General features: G+C 39.5%; 1 protein-coding gene across 7 annotated transcripts in view; it reads left to right on the plus strand.

Moving 5' to 3' along the window:
- Positions 1 to 21,773, plus strand: part of CFAP20DC (CFAP20 domain containing) — a 277,597-nt gene that overhangs the window by 130,347 nt on the left and 125,477 nt on the right. For 6 of the 7 annotated variants that reach the window (XR_006680044.1, XM_045289987.1, XM_045289989.1 and 3 more), the window contains exon 7: positions 15,554 to 15,718. Coding sequence is in view for 6 of the 7 variants with exons in the window: in XM_045289987.1 (XP_045145922.1) it covers positions 15,554 to 15,718 (165 nt within the window). In the remaining variant the exon portion in view is untranslated. The remainder of the gene's footprint in view (positions 1 to 15,553; positions 15,719 to 21,773) is intronic. The other variant, XM_045289988.1, reaches the window with a different exon arrangement.

Consider the following 21,773-nt stretch of genomic DNA (forward strand, 5'->3'; position numbering starts at 1 on the left):
AAAGAATCAGATGCTTATCTTTGATTTCTGCCTGGGATTGTTCTTAACCAAATGAATTTTTCTAGAAGCCTAGAAAGCAGACCTACACATAAGATGGCAAAGGTGACTTCTTAGAAGTTGGAGATAGACGATAGGTTCCCAAACTGATCTGGCCTACCACCGCCGTTTCAGAAATAAATAAATACTGGCAATGAAAGCCTTTTGTACTCTAGTCCACAATCCAGAATAAAGTGTAGGGATCTGCTTTTGCAGCCTCTCCCCAATCTGATCATTCCAGCACCGCCCTGGAGGTGGTAGTGCCCACCTTGAGAAACACTGATTCTGAACTATAGACCTGTGCTCCACCCAGATGAGTGTTAGAGAAACCATTGCGTGACTCACGGTGGAGAGAACACTGTAAGTTCCATGTGGTAATAAAACACAGTAGTGCATTATGAGCTCGCCAAAGGGATCATGAGCCAGATGGCTCCTCGTCTTTTGTACCACTTAAAGGCTCTACAAGAAAGTAAAATACTTCATTAAAAATAACAGTAGTCCCCAACTAATAAGAAACTTCAAAAATCCTAACAGTATATGTATATTCTATATCAGAGCACTGGAGGTGAATCATAACCTAATTAATATTTTAAAAAGAAATGTAAGGAAATGTGGGGATCACACATGGCAGATAAAATACATCTTTTTATCACTGCTCCCTCCGCAAACCTCACTGAAATGATAATGTAAGAATAAAAAGAACTTTAACCCATCAGGTTACAGAGTACGGGAGAGAGACGCGAACAGATAGAAGTGCCCACATTTCCGTAGGACTGGAGAGTGACAACTGACTTAGAAGAACAGAGAAAGCTGAACCCTTTGTGCTTGTCAAATGAGATTCACAATAAAACCCCACTGAGCCCCAAGAATTGGCAGGCCTAGGCACTACCTGAATTTAAGGGTAAAAGCGCAAGGCTAAACAGATTAAAATTCTGCACAGGTTGCTATAGGGCAGCACATCCTCCTCTTCAAACCCGTACAAGTAGGCAGCAGATTGTATTGATTCCTTGGAGAAGGGAGCCAGAGAGCTTCTGACACCGGGCCCATTGGGTATATGATAGACACCACAGCAAATGGAAGAAGGAGCCCAGGGGAACGTACGGTAGGGAACGCAGGGGGCCTTCAGAGAGTTCCGGAAGAATAGCATTAAAGGATAATGGAGTTTTTCCATGAACTTTTTGAAGCACCTTCGTATGTCATTTATTTCAGAGTTGAGAAAAGATTATCTGTAAAATGAGAATAGGAAAGGTCGCTTGTTCTTGAATTCAATAAACATTTTATTGAAATATGTTATATTTACTATAAATGTTACTATATTATGAAATTTTATGACAGAAACTTTTGCAAATAATTAAGTGTGCAAACTGAGGAACTACCATAAAGTGAACACACTCCAGTGAGAGAACATTCCAAGCATTACAAGCCTCCTAGAAGCCCCCTCACATCACCACCCTCTCTCTTCTCCTGAGATGTAGTCTCTCTCCTGACTTCTAACACCACCTGTTATTGAATTGTTTTAGCAGTGGAATCATATAGTACATATTATTCCATGTACACATTCTTTCACAACCATCTGTTTGTAAGATTCATCTTTCAGGTTGTCCATGGCCATAATGTGCTTATTTTCACTTTGATCCAGTGGGTCATTGGGTAACTATATTTACCCCAGTATATCCAGTGTAGGCTATTGAATAATGCGACTTGAACATTCTTCTGACGGTATCTTGGAGAATCTAGACAGATGGTTCTTTGAGCCTTTATCTAGGTGACTGACTCTATACTGTAGTATTCATTCATTCTTCTGTGGGCTTTGTCCTTGTGTTTGTGATCGTTGTTATGGAGAGAATGCACAGCCGCACGTACACCAATTCATCAATGTGCCCAGGAACAATCCAGTGACACCGAGGACATGCTCTCATCTGCCATCGTCCTCACCCTCCTTTCAGCAGTGTTCCTCCTCCATTACCTGAGCGTGTTGCCCCTAAATGTCCTCTCCGATCTTTCTAGTTGCTATTGTCAGTTTCTTCTCATAGGGCTGGTTCTTAAAAGAGAGCGATGCTTATGGTAGACATTCTTTACTAGTTAAGCCAAATTGTTGTTAAGTTTTAAGAAAGCATCTGAAATTGTAGGCTTAAGATTATTTCTGAGAAATAGTTTCAGGGTCTTATCCAGTGTCAGTAACTCCAGAAACTCTGTAGTCTATGGGAATTTGAAATTAGGTTCTGCAACTTTCCTTTAGATCAGGATTCTTCTTTAGAATCTTTGATTAAAACATTCAGTAATGATAGCTGAAGCACTATCCAGTTCTTCAGGTCTCATGTGTTAGCCACACATTCTATATTCTTCCTGCAATTCCGGGCTCTAAGGAGCCTTGGTGGCACTGTGAGGTAAGCACTGCACTGTTAACCACAAGGTCAGTGGTTTAAATCCACCAACTTCTCCATGGAAGAAAGATGAGATTATCTGTTCCCATAAAGATTTACAGTCTCAAAGACCCTCTATGGGGTCACTCTGAGTTGGAATTGGGTGAGTGATGTGGTGGATTCCTGTCTACTTCTTTCTCTGTTGTTCCAGGTAAATAGAGTCCAATTTGCATGCCTTTTATAGTCTCTTCCAAGCTATTAAGACCCCAGGCACGGTGCAACAAACTAGAAGATAAAGCAAAAGCACTAAACATTATTTCAGGACAATTAACTGGGATAACTCATACTACTTGCTATAACCTGAAACCTCCAAACCAGGAAATCAAATCCCATGAGATGTTTTTTTGTATATAAACAATCACAGCAGGAGCTCTTTAGCTGTTGTGAAAATCTGTCAGAAATCTGCTGCGAATTCAACTTTCTAGGGTACAACATTTTGACAACAGTATACTTTGGCATTCTTAATTTCAGATATCTTTTTTTATTCCAGAATTTCCACTTGTGTTTTTCAGACTTTTCATTCTTCAGCTGAAATTTTCTATGTTGTTATCTAATTTATCAAACATATTAATCAAAAAAAATTTTAATGTATGGCTCATAACTCCAGTATCTGGTTTGATATGAGTCTGTTTCTTATTTTCCGAGTTCCTACCCCCCCCCCTTGCCTTCCCCCACCCCCCATTGGTCTTGTCACTGATCCGCCTGGTAAGTTTTGAGTGAATGCCCACTATTAGCATAACTAAATATAGTTATTTTGAAACTCTACGTTATATTGTCTCCCTCCAGAGATACGAAAACAACACGTAAAAAGAAGAAACCTGAGGGATTAAAATAGGATGGATATGAAGAGTATTAAAAGTTGTTTAAAATGTTGGAGATCAGAGTAAAGGAAGTCCAAAATGATGTACTAGAGAAAACAGAGACTAAAGAGATGTAATATTTCTCAAAATTGAAAGACAATGTTTTCAGATTGAAACGATGTCTCATATACCCAGAACAATTAATGTAAAAGATTTAACATCATGAAATGTCAATGCAGGAGAGATAAAGAAAAGTTTCTTTAAGCTTCCAGGATTAAAATAAACAAAATCCCAGGGGTCACACACAAAGGATTAAGAATAAGAATAACATTTGACTTCATAACAAACATTAGATAGTGCTAGAAGACCAGCAAAAATCTAAGCAAAAGTGATTTTCAACCTAGAGTTCTGAACTCATCCAATCAATCGAATGAATACAGAATATAAAGATTTCTGAAGATATGCAAGATAACAAATTTTTAATTTATTTACATCCTTTCCCTTAAAACATCTAGAACAGTGGTTCTAAAGCTTCCTAATGATGCGACCCTTTCATACAGTTCTTCATGTTGGGGTGACCCTCAACGATAAACTTACTTTCATTGCTACTTCATAACTATAATGTTGCTACTGTTATGAATCAGGCAACCCCTGTGAAAGGGTTGTTCAACCCCCAAAGAGGTCCTGACCCACAGGTTGAGAACCACTGATCTAGAAGATGTTCTCCACAAAAATGAAGGAATAGATCAAGAAAAAGGAATATATGAGATCCAGTAAACACAGGGTTTTATCCAGAAGAAAAGCAAAGGTAATTCCCAGGATTGCAGTAGAAAGAATCTACAGAGTGGGATTTGAGCAATTAGTCTAGATTTTAACAGGAAATAAAAATCAGGTGGGCATTGTCAGAAAGGGAATCGCTAGAAGAGAATGGGTCTCATAGAGTATGATGTGTCTGACCATGGAAAGTAAAATCACCAGGGATGTTACAGTACTGCTATGGAATTTGGGAGGAATTATGTTCCATATGTAGAAAACCCATGTCAAAGAAAAGTAATAGCAAGGATCAACTCCAAGAAAAAGCAAAAGTTATACAGAAAAGAAATGTATGTATTCATAGTTCATATGTGTAATGAATTTATAGATGCAATAATATATGACTCATATATAATAATGTAAAATACTGAAAAATTACCTAAAAATTATGAAAACTCATATTGAGAAGGGGCAGAGAGGGGGAACAACTGTGCAGGGAGGTTGAGGGTGTTTACAGGACAGAATCTTCTTTTTCCCAAAATAGGACAAAATAATATCACTATATTTCTCTATATTTACATAGAGATGTAAATACTAGAAGATGTGGATAGAACATTCGAAACTACCTGCTTCTGAGTTATGGGATTTGGAGATAGGTAGGACAGGAGGCCAGCAGTAGGGGAATTATTATTTTTTCTTATTATACATATTAAAAGTTTGAGCAAAATACATGCATTATTTTGTTTAAAACTTAATTTTCAAAAAGGTATTGTAACCTGTCAGAGATTCTAAGAACAAGCCAGTGGACTAATTTGGTTCAGATTACAGAATCCTAATTAGTGCAATCACTCAGATTATCACAACTATTCTGAACAGATGGCGAGGTATGCGGTGGTTCAGGTTACTGCGGGGTATAATGAGTATTTCTCCCTTGTTTTCCAATACTTGATCATGTACAAGTACTTAACCCTATCTCTATGCTTCAGTTTCCTCATCAGTAAAGTGAAGATACTAATCGTTCCTTCATTAAGTAAAGTATTCGTATTATATTCCCAATGAAAGCATAATGTCTGTAAGCTAAGTGCGTCTAAGAGAATTTAAATTGGCATTGCAGCACCTAAAGACCTAGGTTAATGTTCCCATGGTCCATCGCCATGATCATTTACCAACTTAGTGGTTTTGTGTGAGTCCTGAATAGCTGTGAGCATTGTTTCCTCATTAATTAATGTAAGATCATCATGAAGATCCAGTCCAATATGAACATATATGGGAAAGATATAAAGTGTAGTATAGCATGCAAACGTGAAGCATTTGTGAAGTGTCTCCCATGAGAACCTCACTTCGGTCCAGGATGCTCAGAGTCCCTGATTTAAGGAGCCCATGGTCCGGCAGGGGAATAAACATTAACACCTGGTGAGGATATCCATCATGCACCCAGAGAACAGTAGGAGGAAGAGAGTCTGGAGTGCTTACTCCTTATTGGAAAAAGCCATTTTGTCTGACATTTGGTTTTTCCAGGCTGGCCAAGTTCTCAAAAGAAAACTTTTGATGGTTACTCTGGAGTGTTAACTTTTGAATTTGCCAAAACAAAGCCCTAGAACAGACAAACAAGAAAAACTACAGTCTGCTTGTATGAAAAGACATTTAAACACACACACTCACACATGAAGATCTTTTTTTTCCCTATCATTTTATTGTGGACTTGTATAGCTCTTATCACCATACATACATACATACATACATACATACATACATTGTGTCAAGCACATTCGTACATATGTTGCCATCATCATTTTCAAAACATTTACTTTCTACTTGAGCCTTTGGTATCAGCTCCTCAGTTTTTCCCTCCCTCTTTAAACCTCTCTCCCTCATGAACCCTTGATAATTTATCATTTTTTTTCATGTTTTCCACTGACCAATGTCTTCCTTCACCCACTTTTCTGTTGTCTGTCCCCCTGGGAGGGGGTTATATGTAGATCATTGTGATCCATTCCTCTTTCTGCCCCCACCTTCCCTTTTCCCTCCTGGTATCACTACTCTCATTTTCAGTCCTGAGGGGTTTATCTGTCCTGGATTCCCTGTGCTTCCAGCTTTTATCCATACTTGTGTACATGCTCTAGTCTAGCCAGATTTGTAAAGTAGAATTGGGTCATGATAGTGGGGGGGTGGAAGCATTAAAAAACTAGAGGAAAGTTGTATGCTTCATCAGTGCTATACTGCACCTTGACTGGCTCATCTCTTCCATGTGGACCCTTCTGTAAGGGGATGTCCAATTTTCTACAGAGGTGCTTTGGGTCTCCACTGTGCACTCCCCCTCATTCACATTGATATGATTTTTTGTCTTAGGTCTTTGATGTCTGATACCTGATCCTATCGACCCCTCATGATCACACAGGCTTCTTCCATATGGACCTTGCTGCTTCTCAGCTAGATGGCCGCTTGTTTATTGTCAAGCCTTTAAGACCCCAGATGCTTTATCTTTTGGTAGCCAGGCACCATCAGCTTTCTTCACCACATTTGTTTATGCACCCATTTTGTCTTCAGTGGTCCTGTGAGCATCACGTAATGCCAGGTTTTTAGAACAAAGTGTTCTTGCATGGAGGGAGTACTTGAGTAGAGGTCCAATGTCACATGGAAGATCTTAATCTCAAAATAAAGGCTGCCAATTTTACCACAGGGGAAAAAAAAACATTACTTTGTACATCAATGTCTACCCACAAACTAGTGTTAGGCTTATACTTACTTTAAAAATGGCATGGGCTACTCTATATTTGTCCTCATGAAGAGATCACTGGACATATGAGTGCTGTACCAAAGTGTGGTGAGGAACTCAGATGGTGCCCAACTATCAGAAAGAATAGTGTCTGGGGTCATAAAGACTTATCTTAGAACAAGCTCCCATCTAAGTGAGGTGACAGCCAAGACCACGTGGAAGAAGCGCACTAGCCTTATGTGATCCAGAGACTGTAAATAAAACCCAAGTCTGGCAGATGGCTGTGGATGACAATGAAAGCCAAAAATCCATTAGCAGGGCCCCTACTTAGATTAAACCTCCTGAGAATCCCCTCCAACCATGGAGAAGACATGTGAATAACCTTGCTATCAGACCGAGTGCACTGGACAGCTGACTAATGCAGATGTGATTAGGTTAAAATTTAACATCTTATCATTTGGTCTCCCTTTTGATTCATTCTGGTTTTTATGGTTTTCTTTTCTATTTCTCTGCTGGGTTCAATAATTCATTGCAGAACTCACAGACAGTACTCACAGTTATGGAGTGCATTAGTCTGGGTAGACTAGAGAAACAAATCCATGGACACATATATGTGTATAAGAAAGATTTATATACAAGAGCAATTGAACATTGAGAAAGCATCCCAACCCAGTCTAGTCCAAGTCCATAAGTCCGATACTAGCCCTTATGTCCGATACCAATCTATAAGCCCTCTTCAGACTCACAGAACACATGCAATGCTGCCGAATGCAGGATGATCACAGACAGTGGTAGAAAGTCTTTGGATTCAGTGGCATTTGTAAGCATCTCGGCGCTGGCTTCTCGGCTTCAAAGATCTGGTTGCATCAGGGTAGGTCCATGTGGCTTCTCCAACTTAGATCACTAGAGTAGTTCCATGTGCCTTGTCAGCTGCAGTGACTCCCAGGGAGTGGCAGAGGGCGAGAAATGTCTCCAGCCTCTAAGGAGGAAGTACCGGATTTCCCAGAATTCTCAGGAGAAGGCCATGCCCACACTGATGGACAAGCTAGACTCCACCCCTACACTCTTAATCCTCAAACTGATAAACGATTGTGTATCTACCACATGGGGTTAATTTGGGCAATAATGCTCGAACGCGCTCAGGAATTTCTGAGACTACAACCTTTAGTCACCCACTGGGTCTGAAACTGAATTTACCCCCATAGCTCTTCAACCAAATAATAGCCATGTCTCTACGGGAAAGACAAGGTCCTGGGAAAAGACATCATGCTTGATAAAGTGAGGGAGCAGCAAGACAGAGGAGGCTTTTGATAAGACAGACTGACAAAGTGGTTGCGACAATGGGCTCAGGCCATTATGAGGCTCATAAGGCTGGCTCGGGGCTTCATTCTGCTGTCACTATGAGTCAGAATTGTTGACCGCACCTAGCAACAACAACACAATCTGAACAGTTACCACAGATCTTAGAGTAATCGTCCATGGTGGATCACAATGGCAGCATTTACCCAAGGACGAAGTTCAGAGGGTTGGGCAAGACGGAAGGATGGAGACAGGAAACATGGGGAGGAAGTGGGATAAATGATGTTACATTGTGGGGATTGCGATCAATGACATGAAACAGAAACACTTTCCCTGTGGCCCTCAACCTAGCATTGCAGAACTCTTATTGCTGCCAAGAACTGCTCAAGGGCATCTCCTTCCGCCAGCAAATCCCCTGCATGAGGGCGTTAACACTGCCTCCTCCTGAGTCTGCCCCTTCTGCTGCTTCCGATGCTGCCTTTTCTCTGCCACTGCCTCTAGCCCTCTCTGTGTCACAGCTCTGTTTCCTAGATCAAAGACATTCAGCACATGGGCCTCCGGTCCAAAGGGCACACTTACTTCTGGCTCTTCTTTCTTGATGGTAGTGAGATCCCCATTTCTGCCTCTAGGATGACTCATTTTAAACCTAGTGAGATTGCAAAACTAATCAATTCCCTCATTAGGGTTTGCTGTTTGCGTGGGCTCAACCCACAAGGGTGTGATGTACCTTATTTGCATTATTAGCAAGCTGCTCCATCCCCTTCGTGCCACAAGCACTGCATGTTTGTGTCATCTGACAGTCATTTGGTGAGAGTTGCAAAGACTGCAGCCAAACTAAAAAGACTAATAAATTCACTGCTGAGAAGTCAATTCTGATTCAAAGTGACCCTGTAGGATGGAGTAGAACTTCCCCAGGGGTTTCCAAAACTGTTCATTTTTACAGGAGTTGTGGATTAGTCTGGGTAGACTAGAGAAACAAATCCATGGACATTGTGTGAAATGTCAAATAATGAGATAGTCGATACATGAGAAGCAGATATAAGTACAATGGCATGGCGTCCTGACAAAGGATTTGAGTTCAAGGACCACGGAGGGGTGGAAGGTATAATGTGATATAGTATCTTATGACACCGCTGCGCTACGTTCTTTGGGTGCCACAGAGCTCTAAATCCAGGTTGCTGTCGTCAGAGTTCACCTGTGTAATTGTACACACTAGAAATGTTAATACTACAAGAATTCATTATGAAGCCCACTCTGAAAAGATGGCAAAGGACAGCAGACCTAATGCCAAACCCACTGCCAGCCAGTCTATCCAGCATCACATAAGGCCAGTGCATGAGTGTGCCGGGTCCATAAAGTGGGCCGCAGAAGTGATGGTGGCGGTGGTGCCCGCGGTGATGAGAGCATGAGATGTCTGAGATGTCGACACTCTTCCAGCACTTTAAGGATCATAGCCTCCTCGTGAGGTCCACTGAAGCCCCAAGACATCGAGTCATGCGCCCAGTGCCACCCAACTGTTAGTTGTTATGCCCTCGCCTAGGGAACCAGAATCTGTACTCCTAATTATTTCAGTGTGATGCCTCTCATGGAAGGGTAGAAAAGGAAGGGGGGAGGGGTGGGCATAAAATGTCACTGAATAAGAGTACCAGGATTTGGTGACAAGTGCGGTCTTGGAAATGTCTGTTTCACAATAAATAATGAATCTCCCTTTGGCTTCCCTACTGAAGAAGAATATTATCTTCGGTGCAGCTAGATTGGCCATCAAAGTATTGAGACCTATGTCATAGAGAACTTTTTGTCCCATTTCCTACAAACCACGCTGGGGTTTCATTCAGAAATAGTATTTGAGCTCAGTATTCTCTTGTCCTTGGCTTAAACTGCTACCCTTTCTTTCTACCCAAAATCAAAACCCCACTTTTCATTTAGTGAACTGCAACTCAGGGCGACCCCGTGTGTCTCCGAGTACAACTGTTCCATAGGGTTTCCGACTGCTGGTTTTTGAGAAGTACATCACCAGACCGTTCTTCTGGGGTGCTCCCAAAGGACTCTGACATCTGGTTAGTAACCAAGAGTGTTAACCACTGGCACCACCAAGAAACTTTAAGGAAAACTAGGAAATCTTATGTAATCCCTTTGCTGGGCTCTGTTTATACAGGGTAATAAAATAAAAAGTGAATTATTGGAAACTTGCACCAAGCAATTGACAAATTTTTCACTTGTCTAGTAACTGACTTGTGCTGGACAAGTAGTTAAGCAGGCTGATTCAATTTAGTTGATTATTTTTATGGCTCCTTTGGAAGTGAACTGCATTTATAGGTCGCTGGATGACTGAATCATCTGTTAATTTGTATCATTCTGTGTTTAGAAAAACAGATGGATAATAGGTGGCTAGATGGATGATGGGAGAGAGACGGGAAAGAAAAGAGATGAGGAAGGATAGAAGAATAAATTGTGCTCTGTTAAGAGTATTCCATGCCAACAATGATTTTACAGGTCTAACTCCACGGTCAGTGTTCTTTCTGTATCAGTACTGAGGTCTGCGTGTTTTGTATGCAGAAAGGCAAGAAATAAAGAATTAAAGGCATAATTTCAGAGTGCCTAGAGTAGGTCACCCTGCATTTTTATCTGTGGCACTAAACCTGGCACCAGTAACCTATCGTAAATGTTTGTTGAATTGATAAATTAAGGGTTTCCTGATTATTTGTTCAATTATTTATATATTCATTGTCTTTAATCAATAGATATTCATTGAGTGTCAAACACTGTGAGGAAAATTACCCTTTCAAAGGCCACAGAAGCAGCTAGAAATCCTGGTGTCTTGCCTTAATAGATTCCTTGGGGAGAGAAGGACCTCAGAGGACCTACAGTCCAATGGCTTAATTATACAGATGAGGAAAACAAGGCCCCAAGAACTGAGGCATCTTGTGCTGAAGCCCTACCACGGGAACTTGAGGCCACGTCTCGAGCATGCTCAAGTCTCTCTTCCTCTACAACCAGAATGGCTTGATACTTTCAATATTTCACATTACTGAGTGTGTCCTACCTCGCTCCTCTTCCCAAGGCCAGGCGAGCGCACATTGTACGAGAGTCTGTCCAGTTAAGGCTGTGATTGCACGCAATGTGCTTTTGTCGATCAAGAAAGGGACGAAGATCTCAGTGGAGCATGAGTGACAAGCAGCTAAAAAGAGCTCCTACAAGAAAGGGATCGCAAATGTCTGTTTATAAACACCCAGACTTACTCTTTTTAAAATATAAGAATGTTTATAATTTATAAGTATTATACTTAATAAAAATACTTTATTATTAAGTATGATTGAGTATTATAATACTTTATAATAACTAAGTATTGTAAAATATTATTCATAATAGAACCCTATCACTCAAAAACCCTACGGGCATGATTCCGTCAGGATTGGCAATGTTTTGGTATAGTTGAGGCCAATTTATGCTTTTAAACATCAAAACCTGTCATTATAAAATATGCATAACTAAGCTAGAGTGGTTTTGTCAACATTATAATTAAATCATACACTGAAGTGATTATGTATTATTAATAGCAGAGACTAACATACCACTTGCTCTGTACCAGGCATTATTGCCCCTGACATATATGAATTCATTTAATTGCCACAATTGTCCTACAAGGTAAGTGTTGTGTTAAAAGGAGAGGAGCCCTGGTAGCCCACTGGATATGCCTTTAGTGTAAGGTGACCAGATGTCCCACTTTTGGCGGGACAGTCCCAATTTTTAACAATTTTTCGCATGTCCCACGGCATTTTTTAAAAGTCCCGATTTTTTGAAAAAAAATGCAGAACATGCTAGGGTATACAGTTTTTGGCTGCCATGTGGCTATTTCGCCATGATCTGAGTTTTATCAATGGTGTCCCGCTTTTGTCCCGCTTTACCAATGTTAAAATCTGGTCACCTTACTTTAGTGGCTAACTGAAAGGTGAGTCGTTCGAACCCACCAGTGGCTCCTAGAGAAACATCCGGCAGCCTGCTTCCATGAAGATTGTGGCCTTGGCACCCGTGTTTTGATTCTGCTTTATAGGGTTGCTGTGAGTTAGTACCACTCAGTAGCAAGGGTTTTCTTGTTTTGTTTTGTTTACAGTTAGTAGGATGGAGATAATTACTGTGACAAGGTCATACAGCTAATAACTCACCTTGCTCCAGGGCCTGTGTGGCAGGCAATATTTTGGCAGAGACATTGGTGTTTTCTACCTGGTGCTCTGCTATTTTGGAGAGATGAGGTTTGATATAAAAAAGGACAGTACTAGGCACTGTAAGATCTTCCTGACATAAGAGAAATAAGATTAATGTAGATGAGTCTAGAACTAGTGAACTACAATAACATTGTCCTTAATCAAACTGTAAGAATTTGGAGAAGACATAAACTGCAGCACTTCTGTAAATCTCCCTATTCACAAGACATTTGTCTGCAGTAAAATGGAGGTCCTGATTTCTTTTGGATAAAATGCTTTCGAGAGATGTTACAATTGATGACTTGATTTTCACGAGTTAGATCATCAAAGGAATTAAACACCAACAAAACGATTTGCTTCATGATGGCATTATAGCCAAAGAAAGGCAAATGGGTTACAAAGTCCTTCAAACATTCTCATAGGGCACCTAACTCATAGAAGGAACAATGACATTAAAAAAAACAAACCTACCATCTGGTTGTGTTTGGATGCCACGCGAGTAAAGCCATCCACTTCCTCGGAGCTCTGTGTCAGTACCATGTTGCCATCCTAATGGACCATTCTAGCCAACATTATGTTCTTTCCGATTTGTTAGCAAAACCAGGTGAGCTTGGGTCGTGCCATTATCTGAACCATAATCAGGCGATCTGCATGTTGCCATACAGAGCTCCTTCTTTTGATCCTTTATTGATAAGCATCACCAGAGGGAGTACTTTTCAGGAGATGGCTGGACAAGAACAACCTACAGCAGAAAAGGGGGAGACTTGGTAGCTGTGTTTACTCATGGTTGGACGTCATTAAGGGACTTTTGTCCATGACAATTTACTGTGCGTCCCCTTTGACTCAGGTGCCAAACAAAATATATCACTGGAACTCTGACCAGTTTCTCTTGCCAAGTAACCCTTTGGCAAACTCTTCCAGTTCCTAAAATGCACGTAGGTCCTTCTGCCTTTGTGGCCTTGAAATGCTCTCTTCCCTCTGCCCAAGTATTCACTTCTGCCCATTTCCAGAGAAGACTCTGGTCAACCCCTTGTTGTTAGAACTCCCCGTGGGCCCTTTCAAACGCTTTTCCTTCACAGCATTGAACACTACATTTGTTTTATTCCAGACAAGGCCAGGTCACTCTTGCTCACCACGAGATTCCTAGCCACTAGATGCGTGCCTGACACAGAGACGAGACTCAAGAAGTGCTGACTGAATGGTAGAGAGAATGACTCAATTGACGCCGAGTGCACAGCTGCCGGGTGCTCACAACACAGCATCCAAGTTAAAGTTTACGTAGGATCTACGCTGTTTCAGATTCTTATTTTTTAATTATAAGTTGACAATGCCAAAAGAATGGCATTACTTTGTAATTGAATGTGGTAAGGGGGTGGTTATTTGTGGGCATTAAATTTTATTTAGAGCTATCAAAACAGGGAGCCATCAGCAAAATAGATGGTTATTACACTCAATATTCATAGTTTTCACAAAACTGAGATAAAAGCCCGTTTTCTAAATGTATTTACAATTTTTCCACTAAATGAGTCTCAAAGTTTGAGATCTGTTCATTGTTAAATAGGTTCATTTTAGTTTTGATTGCTCCTTTTTTTTTTTTTTTTGAAAGTTCTATACTACCCACAATTTCCCTCAGAGAACATTTGGGCTGCTAACCACAGGTCAGCGGTTCAAGACCAATAGCTCCTCAATAGAAAAATGAAGCTTTCTGCTCCCTTAAAGAGTTACAGTCTCAGAATCCCACAGGGGCAGTTCTAGTCTGCCCTCTAGGGTCACTATGAGTTGGAATGAACTCTAATGTAGTCTGCTCCCATAAAGAGTTCTCCTTGGGGGCAGGTCTGCTCTCTCCTTTAGGGTCCCTGTGAGTCAGAATGGACACCAGGGCACTGGGTTTGGTTTGATTATTTATTTTGTTTGGTTTGGTTTTGTGAGCACAAGGACATTTAGAAACCATGACATGGCTGATGGGTATTTAAGTTTTTAGTTAAATGATTAATTTTAATTTTGAAGATCAAGAAATTATGATCTAATTTGCAAGTCGTCCTGGTTTACAGGTTCATGAACCTAACATCATTTGCCTTTATAAAATTGGTGAGTTTATATTTACATGAAGGTGTCTTTTGGTAGATAATTCATTGAATTTTTATTACTGAGATGCACATCGACTTATAGAAATTTTATTTCCACTAGACTCTAAAAACGAAAATTTTACAGTAAAAATCAAGCATATATAAAATTTATTATGAAGCAGACAATAAAAGCTATGCTTAGTCTAACCACCTGAAGTTACGCTACATTTTGGTATATTTTCTTCTATTTATTTATTTATTTATTTATTGCCATCCATACATTTACATATGTATTATCTTCAACTGATATAGAACTTTGTGTCTGTCCTTTTCATTTAACTTTTTATCTTGAAATTTTCTCATATTACCAAGACACTGTCATAACTAGTTTCGTATGACTCCTGACTGTCCTAGCCCACAATACACTATCATGTGTTCAATCCTTCTCATATGCTGGAGATTAAAGTTGTTTATTTTCACAGAATTATAAGCCTTTCTTAATTTAGATGTTTGTCTGACTTGTTTGTGTTTCCTTTTGAATTAATCTTAGATTCGATTCTTCAAGTGAAATTTCTGAGTAAAAAACATGAGAAGTCATACAACTAAAAATGAGTTAAAAATATGAACAGAAAGTTTCCTAGAAATAAAAGTATCTATCTATATTATTAATTATGTTAAGTATCACTAGAAATACAAATTATAATAATCGGCTACTACTTTTAGGACTATTTCAAGTGTTTGAATTTAAACGTATTCAAAGGTAAGTTGTTAAGATTAGGGAAAATAGTATAAGGGGTATGTGTGAACCCTGTATTATTTTTATAACTTTCCCCTAAGTCTAAAATCATTTTAAAATTCAAGTTAAAAAAAATGTAAAAGACTCCTGTACGTGCTGTGGATGCTTAGCTCCTTCAGTAATGTCAATGTACTACGGTACTGATTGGCTAGACTCCCAGAATGTTGACTGGATGATGCTTAAGGAGATCTTCACACATATAGTCTTTCTTAGAAACAAATAGAAAGCAATTCCCACGAATATTCTCATTTATTACATGCACATTCAATCCTTACTACAAACTTAGGAAGTAAGTAGTAGAATGTTTTTATGTTATGGATTAGAAAACCAAGAATGGGAGATTAAATCATTTTCCCAGGTCACAATCTGAATGGTTTTACTTGAATAGGTTTTATTTACAAGATGCGTCCACTTGGAGAAAGCCCTTACACTCTGGAAATGACTCTTTGTCTTTGTTTCCAGCTGTATACGGTGCCCCTTTCCCAACAGATGAACCTACAGACATTATTCCACGGAGCTGCCAACTAACAACAGACGTCCCACAAGTCACACAGCTGCTCAATATGACCAAACTGCGCCAAACGGAAATAAAATTTGGAGGTCATCCCCTGCGTTCAGCAGAGTCAGGTATGCACTTGGACTCCTAATTTGCAAGCATATTTGTAAGGCCAAAGAAAGAAAACACATGCTGGTCATCATGCTTTAAAGCTGGAGGTTAAGTATTAACTTATTTAAGAACTATCTACTCATATCCGTGACAAACCCTTATTTAAATTTTCCTTCTAGACTTTAAATTTTGTTTAAAATATTTTTGAACATGGAAAATCAAAACATCTTTGATAATCCCTCTCCTTTTCCCTCTTTCCAAGTCCCTCCAATGATCCCTTCGGAACCAATCTCAAACATCCTACTGAGGCTGTTTCATTGTTCTCGCCCCAACCATCACTCTCCCGTAAGGCTTTAGCTTCCACTTAATTTCCCAAATTGGTGTCAGAGTTATCCTTTTGTAATAGAAATGTGATTACATTGCTCTTTGATTAAGACGTAACTTTTAATACCATAGCTACCATCTAGATCAGCGGTTCTCAACCTGTGGGTCATGACCCTTTTGGGGGTCGAAAGACCCTTTCACAGGGGTCACCTAAGACCATCAGAAAACACCCATTTCAGATGGTCTTAGGATGGAGACACCACTCCTCTTTCCGTCACCAGGCGGGTCCACCCACATGCAGATATGCTCATCTGGTGAGAAAGGAGCTATCTGAACCTTCGCAGTGATGTTGGCTTTTTATGCACACTGTCACAAAATGTATCAATGTAGTTAAGACTGTTACCCATGCTACACCATGCTTCAAGACAAAATGTTGTGTATTTAGAAGTCCAATGCACTATCCATTGCACCACAGGGCCTTGTTAAAATTCTGTGTATGTAAAATTAGAAATAAATATTTCACAATATGTAATTACATATTATTTTGTGATTAATCACTGTGCTTTAATTATGTTCAATTTGTAACAATGAAAATACATCCTGCATATCAGATATTTACATGACGATTCATAACAGTAGTAAAATTAGTTATGAAGTAGCAATGCAAATAAGTGTATGGTTGGGGAGTCACCACAACATGAGGAACTGTATGAAAGGGTCGGGGCATTAGGAAGGTTGAGAACCACTGATCTAGATGACAAGATGAAATGTCTTTGGGAAGACACTGAAAGCCAACCTCCCCTCAACTAAACATTTGAGTAGTCTAGCTTCCTCTCCAGACGCTTTCCCTGCAAAACCTGTGTGTGGTATGCTCACCATTCATTGTCCCACATGCTTTCACGTGTTCGTGTCTTGAGAACGATGATCTGTTGGTCTAAAATGTCCTTCTTTGAATATGCTGCCCAGGTCATTCCCATCTCATTATCTACTTAAATGCCACCTCTTCTCGGCAGCTATCCCCAGTTCCATGGCCACAGTGCACTTCTCTGTTCATGACTCTCATTTCTTTTCCTCTTTCTTATCATACTTTTTAATATATCTGCATCTCCCAACAAAGGGTGATACTTCCGGAGAGATCACTGAGCCTCATTCTTCTGTATTCCCAACGCAGAAGGCAGTATTTGCCATATTCCAGGCCAGGGGCTAAAAACTCATATCACCACAGAAGCCAAGAAGATACCATACCTGAATAGAATGGACTGAATGATTGAATATTTACTTTATAACCACTGTACTTTTAACAGCGACTCTCATTGCCCAGGTGGGGCAGTGTGACAGGGAAATAGCTTACTACCGTGAAAACAATGATCTAAACCACTCTGTAAATAGTGTTACAAATGGCAGTTAGTACTCAGCAGCAGTGAGGCAGATTCGGGAAGGGGTGGGGACTACAGCAAACTGGAGAGGGCATTCGCAGCCCAGATCTTGTGGAGAGCTGCGCTCCAGGTCTAGCCAAGTTCTAGCCTTGCAAGAACGTAGATCCAGTGTCACCAGAACTTCTGATTTTTCAAGATAAATGAAGTATCTGAATCCTTAGAAGTATCTCAATTTTAAGATAGGATCTGAAAGGTTTTTGACTCACTATTCTGTGAGTCAAGCAAAACATTCCAAGGTAGCTAGTTTTCTTCCTCTCTCGTCGACAGTCAACACTATTGAATAGAACTTACACACTGAGAAATTTGATGTAGTGATGGGTGTTTCTTAGCCTTCTGTACCTTAGAATCACCTAGCATACTTTAAACAGCCCTGCTATTAAAAAGAAAGAAAGAAGCCTGCTGTCTGTGTTTCCTCAATGGATTTTGATTGGTTGATGACAGACAAGTGTTACTGCAATCAATCAGATGAAACAAAATGTGTATGAATTGTTGGATGGAAAGCTGATTTGTTTTGTAAGCCTTCAACCAGTTGACAATAAATTACCAAAAAACAAAAAGCAAGAACTCTCTTAGTGATTCTAGTGAGGTTCTTGGGTGGTACAAGTTTAGCTACTGAAAAAAAAAAAGTTTCTGCGTGCATGAGAAGAAAGGCCTGGTGATCTGCTTCCAAATGGGTCCAGCCATGTTCTCTCTGAAACATGTGGGCCACAATTAGTCAGCATCAGCACAATGTCACTTGGTTAGGATTTTGAAGTTTTAGTGATTCTAATGTACAGTCAAGATTGAGAACCACAGAATTACAAGTCCCATGAAGATGATTTTGTTTAGATGGCACTCAGAAACACCACAGTAATTTCGCTCAAACTCCCTGCCATCGAGTTGATTCTGACTGATAGGGACCCTGTAGGACAGATTAGAACTGCTCCTTTGGGTTTCTGAGACTTAAAAGTTTTAATAGGAGTAGACATCCTTATCTCTATCCTGCAGAGCAGCTGATGGGTTTGAACCATTGACCTTGTGGTTAGCAGTTTAGTGCGTAGCCTATTACACCACAAGGGCTCTAAAAGTTCACTTGGATAAGGTAAAATAGCAATTGTAAAAAGTCACTTATGCAGGAAGACACAGATCTTGAAAGTATGAAATATATGATAATCTAAGCTTTGGATAAAAAGGGAACATTTGGGGCAGAAAACAAAGACACAGAAAAATTCCTGGATGTGTTTCCTGAAAAATTAATAAAAAGAATAGACTGATCAGGCAGAATTGGCTATTGGAGGAAAACTCTAGAGTAACGACAAGTTCTTTTTTAGGAAGTTGAATTTAGTAGGATTCAAGATCCATCTTGAAGTCAAGTGACACCAAGATCCAAAGAAACCACTGCGATCTCTTTGCAGCAGCCTAGAAAGAAAAGGACAAGGGCCCCAAGGAACCGGGGCTGTGGGCGTGGAAGGCGATGTCCCCGGGCGTATCCTTGGGAGAAAACTTGGCAGAACTTGCTGATTCTCATATAACAAAGGGAAAGAGAGTGTGGACAAAGCATGGAAAGAAAGGTCAGAGTTGAAACAACACAGTAGAGAAAGGCCAGGGTAAAATTGAATGGGTGGCAAAAATGAACTCAGCACTACTGCCCATCCTGGTACTGGTCACCCATTAATTTATTCTGGGTTTCTTTCATCTCTATCAATCCTCATCAGTATTACTGGTGCAAAATTGTATATTCCTAGAAAATCAGGAGCTATTTTCTAAAATTTCCAGGGTAAACTCTGGCAGAGGCCCATGTTTAAGTAGCACTATATTTTTAACCCTTTTTAATGAAATTTCTAAATTTATAGAAAAGTAAAGTGAACACACAATGAACCTGCCAGCTTACTTCCACAATTACGAATTTTAGGCAACACTTTCTGGTAGCAAGGAAAGCATACTGTATAATTATATATTATATTGTAAATATATAACATTATATACTTATACATTCTATTATAAATATATTAGATATATCATTATATTAGTTATATTTATATTTTAAATAGTAAGCAGAATTTGATATTTATATTATATGATGAATAAGGAGCCCTGGTGGTGTAGTGGGTTATACATATTAAGCTGCTAAATGCAAGGTCAACAGTTTGAAACCACCAGCTGCTCCTTGGGAGAAGGGCTTTCTACTCCTGTAAAGGGTTACAGTATTGGAAAACCACAAGAGCAGTTCTACTCTGTCTTATAGGGTCATTATGAGTCGGAATTGGCTCAGTGGCAGTGAGCATGGGTTTGGTTGTATATAATCCATATTGCACAGAATTTTATAATTACAGTTGGCCTTTGGGATTCATGGAGGATTGGTTCCAAAACCCCCATGGATCTCAAGCTCTAAGGATTCTCAAGTCCCTTATAGAAAATGGCATATAGGCCTATGACCTGCACACATCCTCCTGTATACTTTACCTCACCTCTAGATTACTTGTCATTCCTAATGCAGTGTAACGCTATGTAGCCCACACTTTATGCTTCCTCATATTCTTTGAGCAATTGCTTTGACCACCTCATGGCTCTCCCTCCCCCATTAACTTCTATTCCCAGTTCATTGACTCCCCAAATGCAGAACCAACAGATATCAAGGACTACGTATATGTTCGAGTATAAGCCAACCCGCATATCAGCCAAGGCACCTAATTTTACCACAAAAACTGCATTAAAATATGTGCTGAAAAACTTGGCTTATATAAGAGTATATACTAATTTAAAAAAAAACACTTTCACTTTCCATACGCAACCTCAAGTTGTAGTGGAATATATTAGTATATATTTTGTAAGTCCCATACATGGACTCTCAAAGCATAATAATGGTTGGCTTGAGCCATATATACCAAAAATTAATAATCACCATCTAATAGCATATTTCTCCTGCCTAGTGAATCCCAATATTAATATTCATTTCTAACCGCAAGGTTTATGATGGCTCCTCCCAAGTAAATCTCACTGAATATCTATAGCAGCTAAGATTACATGATCATACATTATACTTTGTGGTTCCCTTTCCACAAATATGTTTTAATTGTTCATTTTGACATTTGTAGGCTCCAAAACTTACTATAGATGAATAAAATAAAAATTATTATTCTCTATGTAAAATACTTTATTTAAAAGGTGTAGCTAATGAGTAATAATGCCCAGGGACAGGCTTGTTAATCATAGAAGAACCAGGAATATGTCTTGATTTGAACTACTTGTTTTCTTTTCTGTCTAAAAAATGGACTTCCCATGATGAGATTCGAATTGCATGAGGGAATGCCTGTGTGCTGTAATAATTGAGTCTGTCGTATAAACGGTGACATTTTACTAACAGCACATCTGGAAAGATCCCACTGCCATGCACCACAAACAGAAGTAGTAGGTGTTTTTCCTGGATGCTTTCCAGCATTTCCATCCAAGCAAGAGTGGAAACCTTGACCCTTCTGACTTTTTCTGGGGTGCCTTTTGTTGACTGTCATACAACTTAATCAAGTGCAAGTTTGTGCCAAAGTCATTTAATGAAATTAATAAAATAATTGTGCTTTCAAAAAGCCATAATATGTATACACACTCGCACTCTTCACTTTGCTAATTCCCAGTGCACATTAGCTAATGACTGTGAGTCTGCAGAGGGCTGTGGGATCTGATGATCTTATTTTCATTAATGGGATCCCAGCTTAATTGAACCAGAGAATCAGGCTCAGTTATTGAAGTTGAACATTCAGCTACTAAAAGATAAGATGTGCTGGTCCACTAAGCACAAATCAAAATTGTCATTTACTTAAAAATTAGAGGACAGTTTTTCCAAGTTCCCTCCTTTCCTCAGCAACAGTCTTAATGAGTTTTTATTCCCTTTTAAATAAGAAGCCGCTTGCGGCCCTAGCTCCTAGTGCAATTGCAAATAGATAAATTAATATATCCACCAAAAACCATGGGGCCATCATCCAGCTATAGCTGGCTTTGGTAAGATCCTCATTAGAATTTCCTCTTTGAGTTCCACATTAAGAAGGCAAAATACAATCAAAGCAATACACTCGACAGTAAAGGCAAACCTAAACGAAAAGCAATCAATGCTAACTTAAGAAGAAAAACACAAAACACACCACCAAGGCACTCTCTAATCTCCTCTAAAGCCGTGCTTTTGTTTAGCGTTGTTCTAGGCTTGCTGGTTCAAGAGATGCCCCTGTCTGTTGATAATTAACATAACTCATTCATCTCTTGTATTTGGATTACATTTCCTCTTTCTCCATCTTCACTAAGAATGATATATAATTAGCCACATTCCTTTACTGTGAATTTTTTTAAA

The sequence above is a fragment of the Echinops telfairi genome, unplaced genomic scaffold (assembly GCF_000313985.2).
Source record: "Echinops telfairi isolate 266 unplaced genomic scaffold, ASM31398v2 ScPeMD7_31;HRSCAF=116, whole genome shotgun sequence".
Classification (NCBI taxonomy): domain Eukaryota; kingdom Metazoa; phylum Chordata; class Mammalia; order Afrosoricida; family Tenrecidae; genus Echinops; species Echinops telfairi.